At 39.8% G+C, this 17,550-nt stretch overlaps 1 protein-coding gene across 1 annotated transcript; it reads left to right on the top strand.

The window, feature by feature from the left end:
* Positions 1-153: 153 nt before the first annotated feature.
* gpam (glycerol-3-phosphate acyltransferase, mitochondrial) lies at positions 154-17,455 on the top strand. The gene is made up of 21 exons (XM_085416521.1): positions 154-453; positions 3,251-3,388; positions 3,567-3,686; positions 4,215-4,288; positions 5,084-5,197; positions 5,370-5,519; positions 5,617-5,716; positions 7,042-7,178; positions 7,569-7,668; positions 9,203-9,415; positions 9,648-9,761; positions 9,862-9,947; positions 10,794-10,906; positions 11,902-11,972; positions 12,432-12,699; positions 12,898-13,055; positions 13,496-13,573; positions 13,722-13,859; positions 13,985-14,174; positions 14,468-14,526; positions 14,613-17,455. The coding sequence occupies exons 2-21, from the start codon at positions 3,305-3,307 to the stop codon at positions 14,727-14,729; spliced, it is 2,484 nt and encodes an 827-aa protein (XP_085272647.1). The 5' UTR covers positions 154-453; positions 3,251-3,304; the 3' UTR covers positions 14,730-17,455.
* The last annotated feature ends 95 nt before the right edge of the window (positions 17,456-17,550 follow it).

The raw sequence follows: 17,550 nt of genomic DNA, 5'->3' as shown, positions 1-17,550 counted from the left end.
TGTATCAATCCGCCCACTGGAGGGCGCGTTAACCCATTGTTTCAAAGACTGCATTTTAAAAACAGCTTTAAAAAAAAAAAAAAAAAAAAAGCTTTGTCAAGATGACACATTTCCACATCAAATAAAAAATGGACAAAAAAATAGAAATACTAACGCACCTTTATATTAAGTGTTTAATGTTGTCAAATTGCAACGCAAAGTGGTCAAAGTGGCGTCGTGCTGCCCTCTTCTGGCTGGTGGCAGAATGGCGCCGCTGCTTGTACCAAAACAAAACCACCGCAAGTGGTCCTCCCTCCTGTCACACATCCCCTCCTGTCAGAGCTGTGTTGTCCGGTGTACCAAGGACAGTGGAGCTAGTGTGTTACAAAAGAAGCGTACCGAAATACTCAGCGGCCGGCTGTTTGTCGATAAGCTTACATTTTAGATATGACTCAGCGTAACACTGTTGTCAAGGTAAGTGAGAGTCCATTCTCGCGAGCGTGGCTGGAGAGCTAATGCTAACAGCTACATCGTTGCATTATTAGTAACTGTTACTAACGCCGTTCCTGTCCTGTCATAGAAACAGTAACTGTGTCGTTAATATGGACTTGTTGACACGGTTGTGAGAGATAATTACTTATCATTTAGAGCCGTTTTTCACAGTAAAACACGACATAGTCGGTCAACTTTACACTGACATTGAGTTCGAGACGACCCCCGGCAATGTGGGATTTGACATTTTTCCATGTCTCATCCGCACTGAGGTAAACCGGGCTAATGCTAATCATTTAAGATTCAGACTAGATTAAGACATCGAGTGGAGAACAGGTTAAAGTCACCCCTGTCTTGGAGACCATCGTGAGTACCGGCGTTAGCTGTAAGATGAGATGTGCCTCATGAAGCTCGGAAGCATGCCATGCAGCGTGCCACAGACGGTCACGGAAGCTGCTCACATCACGTTTTAATAACTTTACGCAACACCATCCAAATGCACAAACTGGAGACTTTTTAATAATGTCTTTCTAGGAGGTGTCGGCTGTAACTGAACAGTACCGCGTTTCCGCGGCCAAGCTAGACATGGGCATGTCTGGTTGGTGCTATTGTTGTCTGATCAGCTAGTTATCTGAACTGACCATCTGTCACAAAGAGACCTCTCCTGTTTGACCTGCTTATTGCAAGGCAGGTCTGAGCCTGTCTGCCGGATTAACCCAGTGGTTTTCAGTGTGCATGAACAGGCATGATTTTGCTAAAGGTAAATAAAACGTGATTATGTGGCAGATGGCCCAGGCCATACTTTGCCAGTGTAATTCGATAGTAGCGCCTCAGCGTGTTGTTTTTTAATAATTTCTTGATGATACTTCATTTTGAAATTACTGATTGAATCAAATATTTAACAACGTTATAACAGATAGTGGAAGTTGCTACAAACTAATGTAGATATATCCCATGAAAATTATTCAAATTAGTTTATAGGATTTGCATACGTTGAATGTTATTATCCGTGTACTCATTAAACTTTAATGCAGTGTAAGGGCTACCTTCACTTGTTATCTAATTCCCCTAAGCTCCTCATTCTTGGAGGTCTTTGTTTTTCTGGAGTACTCTCGGCCGTTGACCCCTTTGAAATCTCTGCTTCCCTCATCTGTGTGCACATCACCCACTACAACCACAACACCACAGGAGGACAATGTCACAATGTTCATTCATTCATTGAAGCTTGTTAGGCAGGAACATTTTTGTGAAGAGGCCAGTCTGCTGACAGTCAGACGTATTAGTCAGAGAAAGATGGACCGACAGTGTCCTTAACTGACACACATACTGTACAGTCTGTGTAAGCATTCATTCATAAATTGACTCATTTCCAGGCTAATCAAAGACATTCTCTTAATTACCTTTGTGGGTTCTCTTCACATCTTCTCTCTTTCCTTACTGATGTCTAGCTATCCCCTTACCTTGTTTCTTCAGGAAGGTTCAGTGGTTATGCTATGTTTGGTTCATTGTAAAATCCTCCAGCATTGTGTGTTTAGTGTAAATTTTGACTTTGTTTCAGGACGCTTACCAGTGTTATGCAGGACAACTGGTGTGTAACAAAAGCAAAGTGTCATTTGAGGCACATTAGACAAATTATGTTTAAAATGCCAAACAAAAGCTTCCCATTATGTTATTTTTAGATTGCTATTTTGTGTAGTGACCATTTCTACATAGTGACTGATAGGGACGCTCCAGCTATGTAACCGTGAGCTGATACTCATGTTAAAATGTCAGCTTGGGCAATACTGGCGTTTTACTTTTGTTTTGTTGTTGTTTGCCAATGGGCCTCTGTCAGAAATCATGGCGAACTGGTGACTTGTCAGATAGCACTGTTCAGCCAGTAAATCAGTGCGTACATAGTAGTTGATGTTGTTACTCAATCTAACTGCGGGCCTTTTGATAAAATGATAATTTTTCTGTGCCATAAACCTGCTGCTTCCCAAAGTAAAGGCTTTATTTGGTTCTGTTATTTGTTTTTTTCCATTGTCAAATATTTAATGTGTGCATTAAGCTAAACCAAAAAAAGAGCAGCGTAGTTTGGCTGCATATATCTGAGTTTGTGCATTTAATTTAAGGTTCTTGTCAGCTGGAGTTGAGTACGACAGCTGTGTCTTGAGGGCAGATGATGATCTTAATTAACATCTTTAAGAAGTGCATTGTTTGGTGTTTGAAAATGTTTGTGTTTTCTAAAATGAGGAAGTCTTTGCCCTATCTGTGGTCACACTGCTATTTAAAATGGCTTACTCGCATATCAGTTAAAGAAGTAAAACTTTGACTTCTCTGTTAACTAGTCCCACCAGACTGCATTCAGTCTGAGATGTTGGGGTGATTAATATACATTATTATCTGCTGCATCTTGTTGGTTTTTCCAGTATGACTTCCGACTTTTCTTAGAAAATCAGGTCTAACCGGAGCATGCCAGCGTTGACTGAATCTGAATAGCACAGCGATGCCTCATGTGGGAGGTGCTGACTTTTGGCTTTAAAGTTGAAAGGAAGCTGTTAACATCTGGTTGTTCACCATCATTGCTCATGCAGTCAAAATGCTGAGCAGAGGCTGCTCGTGAAGGCGATATAAGCTATGTCGCCCACTGTAGCTTAATACATTGCTGCAGTGAGTGTTGTATTTTTCCACCAGCTAGATTTAAACGCTGTGCATTTTCTTTGTGCTACTCACTAATATTCATTGATCACTTAAATTAAAAAAAATATAACTGTATTGTATTTGTGTGTGCTGTCAGCTTGCCAGCTAGTGGTGTGTGACCAGGAGGGAGAGGAAGGAGACAGCAGAGAGCATGGAGCTGTCAGATGGCTTGCTGCTGCAGGTCAGCAATGGAGAGCAGTGGTGTAACCGCTGGAAACATCCCAATGAAGACTCGGTAAGCCACAATTAATTTGTTTTCTTTTTGTTGTTGTTGTAATTTTCATTGTACATTCAGAACAGCGCCATGCATCCCCCCCAAGATCAAAGGCGATAAATCTCATATCAGCACACACGGTCCTTTCATGTGATGCTTTTGCTTCTTCCTGATCAATCTTTTTTTTATGCATTTCAAGGACCGCAGCACCAGCCCTTCAGTCCTGCGTAATGTCGCCAGCACGTGGAAGGAGGGTCTGCTGAACAGAAAGAGGCCCTTTGTGGGGCGCTGCTGTCACTCCTGTACACCACAGAGCTGGGTAAAATTACATCACGGCTAATTAACTGTGGCTTGAGTTCATTTGCTGATTTCTGGTCTTTTGTAAAGAAATTGGCCAGCATGGAATCGAATAGTTCCTGCTAACTCGATCTATCCTGGCTGTTCGGAAAAACAAGCAGTCCTCTTAAAAAAATCATAATTAAAAATAATTTTAGATAAGTCATTATTATTCATATAATCTATTCAGATCTAATTTGATTATTTAATTTGCTAATTAAATGATATGTGGATCTCAGGTTGTCTTCCTGTGTTTATATGATAAAGGTGAAAATCTGAAAAGTGGTTGCAAGGCATTTTCAAGGAATGTTTTTTTTAGACATAAAGCAATTCTTAAAACACCTCATTATTGAGTTTAGTGCAGTAATATAAAAAATTAGCTGTTAAAAGGTTCAATTCTAGTTAAATTTATTTTCTTAACGAGAATTAAAGCATAACAAGCTGTAAAGTAACGCGAAACTAAACTGATTCGAGTTACTTTCTCATTTTTTATCTTTTTTGTTCCTTACAGGAGAGACTGTTCAATCCCAGTATTCCATCTCTGGGTCTGCGAAACGTCATCTACATAAACGAGACCCACACTAGGTAAACGGAGCTTTTCACTTCCCTTCCACTTTAGGAACATTCTTCAACTGAAACTTCACGTCGTGCTTTGGCAGAACAGGAAAGTCTCTACTTGCCTTGTCAGTCCTCTGATCTCCAATCAGTCCCATTGAATGCAGTTCAGATTTAGGGTGAAATTCTTAACAACCAGTGTAAAATAACTGGATTTAAGTCAAGAGGATGACTCTCTGAAATTGTGGAAAGGTCGACAGATGAATAATTTACAGTGTTTGTCAGTGGACACCAGACACATGCACCCAGTGGCTGGCTTTTGTTGACAATACTCAGTAAGATATATGCCACCATGCTCCAAACCGAATGGGGAAAAACAGAAATAAGTTAATATCTAGTTCTATTAGCATGGAAACAGAGATGGTGATGTACCGTACTCAGCATGGTTGGGTTAGCATCGTTTGCTTTGTCCTGACACAGTCAGTATTATGTTACTTGAAAGCTCATCAAGGTATAGCAAACCTGACCTGTAACACAGCTGTTGATGATGAAGCTGTGTGTTTGGGTTATGCAGGTTATGCATTGTTCTGCAGTTCCTGGAAATGTGATATTACCATGAAAAGTCGTGCAAGTATTCCTGACTGTCCCTTATCTGGATGTTGATTCATATATTTAACTTATGTGTTTTTGTGCGAAAAGCAAGGCTCATGTTTATAACACAGCTTTCAGCATATATCTGAGTATATTTGAGAATCTCTTCTCGTATGTAAATATGTATCGTTTATGTGGTTTTATGCAAGCGTTTTTCTGTGTGTGCTCATCTAGACAGCGGGGCTGGCTGGCACGCAGACTGAGTTATGTGCTTTTCGTTGTGGAGAGAGATGTCCACAAGGACATGTTCACCAGGAACGTGGTGGATAACGTACTCAACAACAGCAGGTAAAAGTCAGGATACAGGAAATTCAGCCCACATCAAACTTTATTTTCCAATCATAGATAAATTTGTGATATGGTGGACATAAAGAAACCATTTTATTAGAGAAATGGAGACAATGCGTTGAATGTTAGAAGAGGCAGCTTTATGTTTGTGTTCTTCTTTTGTTGATTGCAGGGTGGAGGATGCTATTGTGACAGTAGCAACAGACTTGGATGCTGCAGCCAGCCAGCCTGGTCAGGAGCACAAAGCTGTCAGCAAAGTAAAGCAGAAAGCCAGGGCCTTCCTCCAAGAGATGGTTGCTAACATTTCCCCAGCCTTTATTAGGTATTTATACTTTTTAGTTTATGACAATATTGTAATGCCTTAAGCAAACCTGCTATGTTGTGTTCTGTTCTACATCTTAATTTTTCTTTTGGATTAGGCTAACTGGTTGGGTGCTTTTGAGGCTGTTTAATGGCTTCTTCTGGAGCATCCAGATCCACAAAGGACAGCTGGAAATGGTGAAGAAAGCTGCTACAGAGGTGAGGGGCAAAGACACACATGATAAACTGTCTCAGCACAATCTGCTACCCAAAATGAGTAAGACTGTTTTTTCCATTAATATTGAAAACTTGTTTCTGATTGCTGAAAACGGTAACGGCTAAACCGATAAAGCTGATGTAGTATTTCATGTACATAGTCTTCTTCACTGATTGCTGTGTCTTGATTAACTAGCGAAGCAGCCTTTATTTCTGACCACTGAAGAGGCTTTATGAATGTAAATGATTGATAGTTGTAAATATACATAAACTAGCACTAAATATACACTCCACTTTATTAGGTACACCATGCTAGTACCAGGTTGGACCCCCTTTTGACTTCAGTACTGCTTTAATTCTCTGTGGCACAGATTCAGATTTTGAACAGTGTTGACATGATAACATCATGCTGCAGATTTTTTGGCTGCACATCTGAGATACAAATCTGTCGTTCCACGACTCTGCAAAGGTGCTTCATTTGATTGAGATCTGGTGACTGTTGAGGCCATTTGAGTATAGTGAACTTGCTGTCATGTTCAGGAAACCAGTTTGAGATCATTTAAGCTTTGTTACATGGCATGATATTCACACTGGAAGATGGGTACAGTGCGGCAATAAAGGGATGGGTATGATGAGTAGCAATACTCGGAGCTAGGTTCTAGTGTTTAAATGATGCTCATTTTCTACTATGGGATCTTAAGTTTGCTACGAAAATTTGCCCCACCACCACCATTAGCCCGAACAATGCAGGATGGATCCCTACCTTATGTTGTTTATGTCTGATTTTGACCTTACCATCCAAATCTTGCAGCAGTAATCAAGTGTTCAGTTCAACTCAAAGCAGTCTGCTCATTTTTCTCTGGCCTCTGACTTCACCAAGGTATTCTTACTCAAAGAACTGCTGGATGTTTTCTCCTTTACAGGAAAATCCCAGTAGATCAGCAGTGTCTGAAATACTTAGATCAGCTCATCTGGCACCAACACTCAAGCCACGTTCAAAATCACTTAAATGACCTTTCTTCCCCATTCTGATGCTCGGTTTAAACCTCAGCAGTTCATCATGGCTGTGTTTACACACCTAAATGCATTCAGTTCCTGGGCAGTTATTGGGATTGGCTGATTAGACTTGTGAGTTAACAAGCAGTTGAACAAGTGTACCTAATAAACTGGCTGTTTAGCTGAGTGTTTATTTTCTTGCTTGTAATATTTACAAGGTGTTTTCTGTCATTGTACATTTCTCGTAGATAATAAAAGTTCTCAACATTGATCACATACAGAGTTCTTAAAAACGTGTTAGGAGAAATTGCTTATTTCTCTTTTCTTTGCAGCAAAATGTGCCGATGGTCTTCCTCCCAGTTCACAAATCCCACATCGACTACCTGCTCATCACGTTGATTCTGTTCTGTCATAACATCAAAGCCCCGCACATCGCTGCTGGAAACAACTTAAGCATCCCCATCCTCAGGTAAACATAAGGCCTTGTGTGAAGATTGATCTGGAAATAAGGTGTATGTTTAACTCAAACAATAAAGAATTCCCTGGAAATATGTTCGATAGTTAAATCTTTTTTTTTATCCTGCTTCAACTAGCATTTGGTTCAGCACTGATCCTTTTGTACTACATGGGTATTTACAACATGGGTCCCTGAAGTGTCAGGATGAGTCATCTTTATATTTTAAGTGCTTCGGTATCAAACTGTCCTCCTTTTTCATCATAGTCACACCTTAATCCAAATTAGTACCTTGAGGAAATCACTGATTAAAACTGTATTTGCTGACAGCTGTGGAGTTTGTGCTCGCTGTTGCTGCCCATTGAAAAGCTTGGAAACTACTTTATAAAACTTCTTTGTTTTCAGCACCCTGATCCGTAAACTTGGAGGTTTCTTCATACGACGAAGAATGGAAGAGTCTGCAGATGGAAAGAAAGACATTTTGTACCGATCTCTTTTGCACGCAGTAAGTCTGCAGAGCGGGTTTTCTTCATGTTTTCTGCTCTGTGTGTTCTTTTCTATTGAATAATGAGAGAGTGAAATGTTTTTGTTATTTAAGCCATGTCTTTGTTTCCAGTTTTACTTTGTAATTAGCATTATATCTTCCAAAGAACTTATTTTGACTCTGCTACAGTCCTGTCATTTGTAAGCCCAAACTAAATGTTTGGGTAGATATGCTCCTTTCCTTTATTGTAGTGACCCATGTGTCAACAGTTTTGCTCTCTAAACATATTGGGTCGGCTTATACGTCATCTAACCTTTTATTTACCAGTTGTAACCCAGTATTGGTCATTATAGGTTTTTCTGTATCACATGACGAGTAGATGTTCAGGCTTGTGTTGCAGATTCATAGGTTTTTGTTAGTGTTTCGCCATCATAAACTACTTGGAAGATTTTCAGTGTGTTTTCTACAAAGTAGCGTGGAAACTTAGGTGGTTTATTTAATTGCATGGGTTGATCTGAGTGGCAGATTTTCTTTGTATCTTCAGAAGGGGTTGGCAATAAGTAACAGTGTATTGTGCTTGTAAGATAGGTTCGTATTGTGTCCTTAAGATAAGAATTATCAGCCCAAGACATGAGCAGCTAGTAGAAATGATGAGCTGAAATTCAATCCTGTTATACAAACCATATTTTACCTCTTTTTCTTAAGATGAGATAAGATAACCTTTATTAGTCCCACACGTGGGAAATTTGTTTTGTCACAGCAGGAAGTGGACAGTGCAAAAGTTATGAAGCAAAAATTAGAATACAATAAGAATAAATACAGTACACAACTGTACAGAATAGAACACAATAAAATACTATATACAGTAGAATAAAATAGAATAAAATATACAATAGAATAAAAATAAAATACAAATGCTGTATACAACTGAGTAAAAATACAACGACGCCAGAAAAGAGTATTGCACTTAGTGTTATTGCACATGTCAAAGAGTGCACAAGTTGCAGCTGTAATGATTGAAAGTGGTCAAAGTAATTTAATTTGCTAAAAAGTGAGATTTTAATCTGGCACGCATGTGTCACTTGCCAGAATGGAATTAGCTTTCACAGGCAAGCTGTAGAAAAAGGTCACATGCTGCTCTAACTCCAGTTGCTCCCATGAAAGCTGAACCTAGACGTCCCGGCTTACTTTGAATGCCACGGCCTAGAGTTTATTTCAGGACAAAGCTTCTATTCTCAAAAGTGTCTGCATAGCTAAGACAGCTGTGTACACACTGTACTCAGGAGGATATCATTATACAGCAAAGCTACCTCAGCATGCACCCGATTTCCTACACTTTGAGTCTCATGTTTAACCTGCATACTACAGCACTGGCATGGCCTTGACTTTACTTGACTGTCAGCTTGTAATTAAGTGAATTTCCTGCTTCGGGACGTCAGCAAATTACATTTTCACCAAAAATACTGCGACCTTTACATGTATTATTTTCTCATTTGTCTGACACACACCTTTTCTGTATTCACCTGATCATTTCCCTGTTTCGTCATTGTCGTAGTACACAGAGGAATTGTTGCGGCAGCAGCAGTTTTTGGAGGTCTTTCTGGAGGGGACTCGGTCGCGCAGTGGTAAGCCATCTCCAGCACGTGCAGGCATGCTGTCTATCGTGGTTGACACAATGTGCACGGGGGCCATCGGAGACGTGCTGGTGGTGCCAGTTGGCATCTCCTATGACCGCATTATTGAGGGAAACTACAATAGTGAGCAGCTGGTGAGTGTCTGGATGACGTCGGTGGCAACAAAGGTGTTTTTGTTTTTTGTTTTTTAATCATGCACAGAAAAAGAAAAATACACAGAAAAATAAATTAGTTGGATTTTGAATTTGTGACTGACAAAAATGTATGTATTTCTGGTGGTAGAGCCAAGCATGTTTTGACACAAACTGCTTCAGCTGTGTCCTTATAGCTATATTTTTGGTAACTTTCAAATCTGTCTTGTTCTAGGGCAAGCCGAAGAAGAACGAAAGCTGGTGGGGAATAGCATGTGGTGTGTTCAGGATGTTGAGGAAGAACTACGGTTGTGTCCGTGTTGATTTCAACCAGCCCTTCTCCCTGAAGGTGATTAATCACACTAAAAAGAGCTGAAAACCTTCCATGTTTGTTTTTTATATTGAATATGTATTTATGAATACGTATGTCACATTTATGTCAATTATAGGAGTACTTGGACACCCAGAGAAGCCGTCATAGTCCACCACCTGTATCTCTGGAACATGCTTTGATGCCCACCATTATTTCTGCAGAGTTAGTACAAATATACACACACGCTCACTCCATAGTCTCACATGTCATGACCTTCCTGGACAATCTTCATGTCCAAGCTCTACACCTCCCTCCTGCTACTTCATGGCAGGCTCTGTGACATTTGAGAACGGGTCGTTAGTTAGCCCTGGCAGGGGTCAGATCAGTTCAAAGCTGTCTCTTCATAGTAAAAACGAGCGATAAAGCACTGTCGCTGGGATGACTGCAGTCTGCCCCAGCTGGTCTACAGTCAGTTTCAAAACTTGTGCCAACAGTGGTGATTAACAACCTTCTCAACTCTTTGGAGACAAATATTATGGAAGACTCTTTTCAACACTCGCGTGAAATAGTGGCATATCACGTTTTGCTAATGGCACGGATGGATGAGACATGCAATGACTTTGGCAAAAGCCAGGAAGTAAACGAGTAAGATAACCACCCTGAGATCACGTTAGATAAATGATGACAAATAATTGGTAAGCTATTAACTTGAGATCTTGAACTTGAGTACTTTTTAACGGCAGGGGCAGATTGTTTGTAGAGAAGTCAGACACAGGGCACTCTCATGCCACTTTGTTCCTCTTTTGTCTATTTATTCGTCTATGTTTATTTAGGTTTTAAATACTGTATCCCCGTGTAGTGGTTGTATATTCTAATGTGTATTGCATTTTACAGTACCCAATATTATTATATTCTAACATTATTGGGGGTTACACTGCAAGCTCCCAAAAATAGGAGTGAAAGATGAGCTGGTGTGTGTTTGGACATGACAACTGCCATCTTAAATTATACATACTGTGTGTGTGACACAGTAAAAAACACATTGGCTTGTTGTTATTATCCTTCCAGGCCTGATGCTCAGCTGTTTGATGGACAGGAGGAAGAGCAGGTGAACAGAGAGCTGCCCGAGGACATCTCTAGACGACAGCTTATCAACAACCTGGCCAAGCACGTTCTCTTTAGTAAGAAAATCACAACCCGCAGATGGTGGGTTTACTACATGCACGATGACTAGGAATCATAATTTAAAGTCTTCAGTAAGCACCGGTCCCTTAAATAAGCACATAAGTCTCCTTTTCATCCTGTGCTAAAGGTGCACCTGCTCACAAAGGCAGCACTCATGAAATACAGCACAGCATCAGTCCATCCGCTTTACATCACTCGGGGTGTTTTGCCCTGGGATAGCACTCCAGAAACCGGTTCTCCCCAGCTCATTCAGCTGCATTCTCCTACACTAGCTTTTTTTTTTTTTTTTAAACCAACAGCCTATCACAGAACCACCAGCTGGATGGCATGTTGTTTTTAGCCAATAAGGTGAAGGGGAGGATGGAAGCACAGGGGAGGGGGAAGAATGCAGTACCAGCTTAGCTGTTCATAAATGTCCTGCACCTCTATGCTTGATTACTACTTTAGGTGATCTGTAGTAACCCTTGTCTTTACACACTCCCTCACATACTCTTTCTTTCTGCCTTTGAGTGCTATCAATATAATCAGCTCTTTTAGGCCTATTTAATATTTTATTTGTAGTAAGTCAAACTCTGATGAATTAATTAAAATTATATATAACAAAACACAGGTATATAGCTTTTTTACATCCTTTCTCCCCAGCCTATTAAATCAGACAGCCACCCACCTTGAGTTGGGTTCTGTCTGAGGCTTCTTTATGTTAAGACTTTTTCTTTTTTTTTTTTGTGTCCACACTTAATCACGCTCAAGGTTGAATCGTCTCTGTAATACTCTGTAAACTTTCCTGACTTGATATCTGCTATGATTGGATGCTATACATATATACACATATAAAAAGGAACTGAACACAGCTTAGTTTGGGGCTTACAGCACTGTAGTCTTGCTTTAAGGGTGTCTCAATGAATTACAAGTACTTCTGCTACTTCTGCTTTTTTTGTTCTCTTTCTGTTGTGTGTTGCTTATTATACCCTTTTGTATCTCCTCCTCATAGCGGCCAATAAATCGTCAGCAATCATGTCGACCCACATTGTGGCCTGTCTACTGCTGTATAGACACAGACAGGTATGTGTAGCTGTTGCCTCCTCTCTCCTCGTGTTCTGTCACTGCCAGATACACCAGCTCACATTTTTTTAAAATCCTGCTATTATTACCCCGTCTGGTATGTTTGTTTTTTTTCCCCTTGTTCCTCTTCCGTTTAGCAGGTATGCACCTTCCTGGGCATGACACTTAAGTCATAAATATAGGAATAGATAACTCTGTTAGAAAATCGTATTTCTTCCTGCATTCTCTTTCATCGCCTCTTGCATTAATTGTGAGACTCTGACCTCTACAGACACACTAATGTCATGACAACTGCTCAGTGCTGCATACAACCCCAAAAGCCCTTTTGTAGTTTTTTTCTTTGTTTCTCGACTTTTATTATTTTGAAGTGGGCTTATTAAAATTCACCAATATACTTTTTTTTTTTTTTTAAGTTTCTGATGTTGTTGTTGTTGTTTTTTCCTGCTCATTTTGTGTCAGGGGGTGGTGTTGTCCAAGCTAGTGGAAGACTTCTTCAACATGAAGGAGGAGATCCTGTCACGAGACTTTGACTTGGGCTTTTCGGGGAACTCAGAGGACGTGGTCATGCGTGCTCTCCACCTCCTGGGGAACTGCCTCAATGTGACCAGCAGTTCTAATCGCAATGGAGAGTTTACCATCGCACCTAGTCAAACTGTACCTGCGCTTTTTGAGCTCAACTTCTACAGCAACGGCCTTTTCCATGTATTCATTTCTGATGCAATCATTGGTAAGTTATGCCAACAGTATTATGTGCTGTTTTGGTTCATCATTGTGGTTATTATTTAAGAAAAATATACTGAACATGTAAGCTTGAATAATACATTTTTTTAAATAGTTGGTTTAAATTGCTGTTTGAAGGTAAACAAGTGACAGTAGATCTAAGTTCAGCAGTCCTAAACACACAGGTTTTCCTGTACCTCTCCAGCCTGTAGTGTCCTGTCGCTGCAGCGAGAGCTGGTCATGGAATCAGAGTCTGCTCGCCAGCCTGGCAATCCCAGTAGTCATCTTCTAAGTCAAGAGAGACTCATCCGCAAGGCCGCTGGTCTCTCCCACTTCCTTATCAATGAGGTGGCTGTAGCACCAGTAAGTCCTGCATATTCCATCTTTATCACTCCAAATGTCTGCGCACATTTTACATACGCGTCTATGATATTATGACTACTGCTGTCATCCACCTCGTGTCCACTGCCTCATTTCTTCAGCAGTGGACATGTTTACAATCAGAGTCCTTTTATATATGCCAGACATTGTTTTGCGCAATTGTGACAAGATAATTAATCTTGACTTCATCTCTGTGTGGTTATAGTCTCATTGATCATCTGAATATAAGACATTCCTGTCACCGTAATTAGTAACTCTAACCTAGGCTCTAAATGAAGATTATTTACAATGTTTGCATATTAGTTTACACTAGTAATGATGGAACAAGTTTGTTGACAAGTAGTTGTTTATAAAATTACATTTTCAACTCCTATGTGGTTTCATGTTTTAGCGTGTCTACATCTCTCCTGTCTGTCCCACAGCCTTGCCAGACTATTTACCAGGTTTTCCATGACACAGTAACCAGGCTGATCCAGTATGGAGTTCTTTATGTGGCAGAGGTGAGTTTACAGGCCGTCAGCCGCTGGACAAAAATAACAGATCATGGCGGTTAATGTCAGAAGTTGAATGTTTTAGGAAGGACTCTTAGCGATAGTTGCTATTGGGTAATGAAACTTTCAGATCCTCTGATCTGTTTTTGTGCGTCAGGAGGACCAGGAGGAACTGAGCCCAAGCCCCACAGATGAGCCGTGGCCCAAAAAGTTTGCTGAGCCCCTTTCCTGGAGGAGTGACGAAGAGGATGAGGACAGCGATTTTGGAGAGGAGCAGAGAGATCGCTACCTTAAGGTATACTTAGACCATTTGGAATTTTGCAGCCAACACAATCGCCACAGCATTCACATCCAAACATCCACTGTTCACCATCAAAAATGACTTTATTTGACTTTTGGTCTGTTTGTGTTGTCTTTCAGGTGAGTGTTTCTGCAGAGCACCAGGAGTTCTTTGTCTTCCTTCAGCGGCTGCTCAGCCCGGTGCTGGAGGCCTACAGCGGGGCTGCGATCTTCGTCCACAGTCTGAGCCAGCCCATGGTCGAGTCCGACTACACCCAGAGGCTCTTCAGATACCTGCTCACACGCACAGAAAGAGGAGTGGCTGGTTATGGTAATATCCTAATATCGCCCACATACTGCACAATGTATTTAAAAAATAATTTAAAACTTCTCTAGTGTTACATCGCACTTGGAATTGAGAAAATTGCTAAAAATGAGAAAATGGTTTTTCCAGTCATGATTTTTTTTTTAGGTGCTGGGAATAAAGTCCAAAAGTATAAGTAGTATTCACATGAAAAATAAGAAATTACTATCAGATTAAAGAAGGATTTAGCTAGTGAAAATTTTTAAAAGTAAGATCCTGTCTCTGTTTTATGTATTTCAAGCACTTCTCTTTTCATTCAGGTGAAAGTGCAACTCATTATCTGGTTAAGAACACCGTGAGGACTTTCAAGGAGCTCGGGGTAAGCATGTGTGCATTTTTATGTGTGTATTTGGGTGATGTGCAGAGTCATCCAGCTAAACCTCCTGTTTTCTGTTTATTCTCCAGGTCCTAAAGGAGAGGAGAGAAAACAAGGTGACAACTCTGGAGCTAAGCAGCACCTTTCTACCTCAGGAAAATCGGAACAAACTCCTGCAGTACATCTTAGGTTTCACTCTGCTGTGACCGCGACGCGCGTCACCCAGCTCGGACCCCAGGCTCCTTCCAATAAAGGGCTTCTACTGGTTACTTCTAAACAGTCCCAGGTGCTACTCTGTGGAAAGCTTTACCAGGAAGTGCCTTCACGTAAAAGCAGCTAACTATCAGCTGTAGTCGGAAGAGACTTGAAGCCAGTCTTCCCTTTCTTCTTCTTTTTTTTCTTTTTTCTTTTTGTTTCAGTCCCTGACTTCCTGTGTTAGAACCGCGCAGTTGATTTAACACGTGTATTGAAGGGGTCCCTCTAGGAATCGTTCGTTGTGAACTTTGCAGGAGAAGTCAAAAGGTTTTAATATGGGGAAAAAAAATTTAACCGTGCAGTCTGAACAAAGCAAAGCTGCCTTTTGTCTATACAAGTGAACAAGTAAAATATGCATATAAAATAACTGTAAACATAACCAACAACAGAGGCATTTTTATGTTAACTCTTTGTGCTTGTTTATAAAGTTGCCGTATTCTCTCCAGTGCACTCTAATATCTTACAGTTTAAAATGTGTTGCCTGTACATAGAACGTAGAACAACTTCATTTATAGTGCACTGAAATTATTACACTCTGGTGTAATTAAAGAGAAGAGTTTGCTGTACTCAGAGAGATACAGTGCACCTGCAAATTGTGTACATATCCAAGGTTTCAGTGGCAAAATGTATGAATTTAAATTTCCATACGGTGAAGGTCAGTTATTTCTAGTTGCTGTTTTTTTTTTTTTAGATAAAAACAATCAGTGTGCAGTTTGGCCCATGAACAATATTTACTTAGCGAATGCAATATGTACCTGTTGAAAGTCTGGCGTAGTCAAGGCCTAAAACAATGTCCACCTACAGTTAAGTGCATTCAAACCACTAATATCTAAGTGCATTCACTTAAACTTTTCATATGAAAAGTGACTTTGATCTCTTTTCTTTTTGCAGAACACCTCACTTTTCGATGAATGTTACACAGCACAGCACTTAAAGTAATGAATACCAGCCATCACACCCACTTTTATTCTAATAACAACACGCTCAGACACTCTGTGACATGCCTTTCAGGGAAAGCAGATATTTGGGATTACCACCTCTTTTTTTTTTTCTTCTTCTATCATAAACACGCTGTATAGCCTTTATAGCATTGCTGCTGAAAGAGCAATAGTTGGGCATTTGTGAGTTGAAATTGCTGCATAGTGTGGTAAAATAGTGCAGTTCTTTTGAACAGTTGGCTAATTATGAGTGCAGTATAGTGTTCTCTTTACAGACCTCTGTAAGGTCAAAAACAAACAGGAAACAGAAAAAAATGCAGTCATCCAAAACCTCCGGGTTAAATTCTTCTTCTTTCATGTTAGATATAGCAATGGAATTTTAAATTCCATCATTAGTTACATTCTTTAATAAAATCAATCTTACACTGACTTAAATTATGATAGTTTACTCTAGTAACTAGATATTACCTATTCTTCTTCTTATTATTATTATTATTGTTATAGTTGCATTTACACATTTAAGTGTTTCAGTGTTGGAATCAAAAAGTCAGATTATGCCTGACTGAAATTTTAAAAACATGAACAAAAAGCAGAGTGGCTGAAGTTAAAGTACGATGGTGAAACAACACAGCATTGTGCATTTGGCTGTGAGTTTCTAATTATGTTGTAAAGTAACTTGATAACACAAAGTCGATCAAGTCAATATTTAGTGTGTCTTTCAGTTTCAGTTTGCAGTGAACATGAATATAAACGTACACCGCTCCTCTTCTTGATGGCAAGAAAAAGAGGAAGCAGCAAGTTTGAAAGGAAGCGTAATGAATTGCCATCATTATTGAATGATCGTGAGGACATTGTTGATGCGTCAGGGCAATACAAGAATTGGGTCCTTTAAATAAATATTTCTATTGGGAAATACGTGTGATAGTTCAACACTTCTTGTTACAGGTCATTGTAATGTTTATTTTTCATATTTTTCTAAACTTGTAAATGAAAAAAAGTTACATATTGGTGAAAGACACCTAAAGCATGTGGAAGAACAGAAGAGTATGTTACTGCAACAAGAATGTGCTCTGAGAGTGTCACGAGCTTTCTAGCATTTCTGAGCCCTCGGTCTGTACAAGTCTCCTCACCAGGGGACCCATCTGCCATGATACGTACTGTACTGCATGTTTCCTCTGGTCGCCTTTAATCATCGGCACTTCAATGTGAACTCTGCTCAACCTGATAATAATGGTCTTTTACAGCCTTACCGCTGTGTATGTCGTGTAAGTTGTGTTGATGAAAGCGAGCTGTATGTGTAGAAGATTAATTGTGTTACCTCTTGAATGTTATCTAAAAAGGTCATTGTGGTATTGTCGAATACTCGATGGACGTGGTACAGATTTATAGTTTTTAATGAACTGCTTGTGGGATACTGAAGCTGCATTAACCACATCCCACTACTCTGTATAACGTAGGATAAATGCCTGTATCTGGGAAGCAGGTGCCTTTTTAATGCACTGTAGTATTCTTTTCTTGTTTGTTTTTCTTGTTTGTTTGTTTTTGTGCATGTTAATAATTTTGGGAATCCAAAAGAACACTGTAGATGGTAACTTGGAAAAAAAAATTCACAAGTTGAGAGAACATGTTAGGATCACCAGCTACTAAAAATATGTCACTTTTCTTTTTGCTTTATCAAAGCAAAGCACAATTGGCATTGTTAGATTTTGTTTTTAAATAAATTAATGATAGATTAGTGATGGTGTTCCCTTTTTATGTCTTCTATTATATCTAAAAAGCATTTTGTGATTATTTTTCTGGTGTGTGAAAGGGGTAAAAGGTTATTATAGTTAAC

This window comes from Rhamphochromis longiceps, linkage group LG8, assembly GCF_057381845.1.
Source record: "Rhamphochromis longiceps isolate RC_006_pf linkage group LG8, R_longiceps_female_GT1.1, whole genome shotgun sequence".
Lineage (NCBI taxonomy): Eukaryota > Metazoa > Chordata > Actinopteri > Cichliformes > Cichlidae > Rhamphochromis > Rhamphochromis longiceps.
This window is presented reverse-complemented; position numbering and strand designations above follow the sequence as displayed.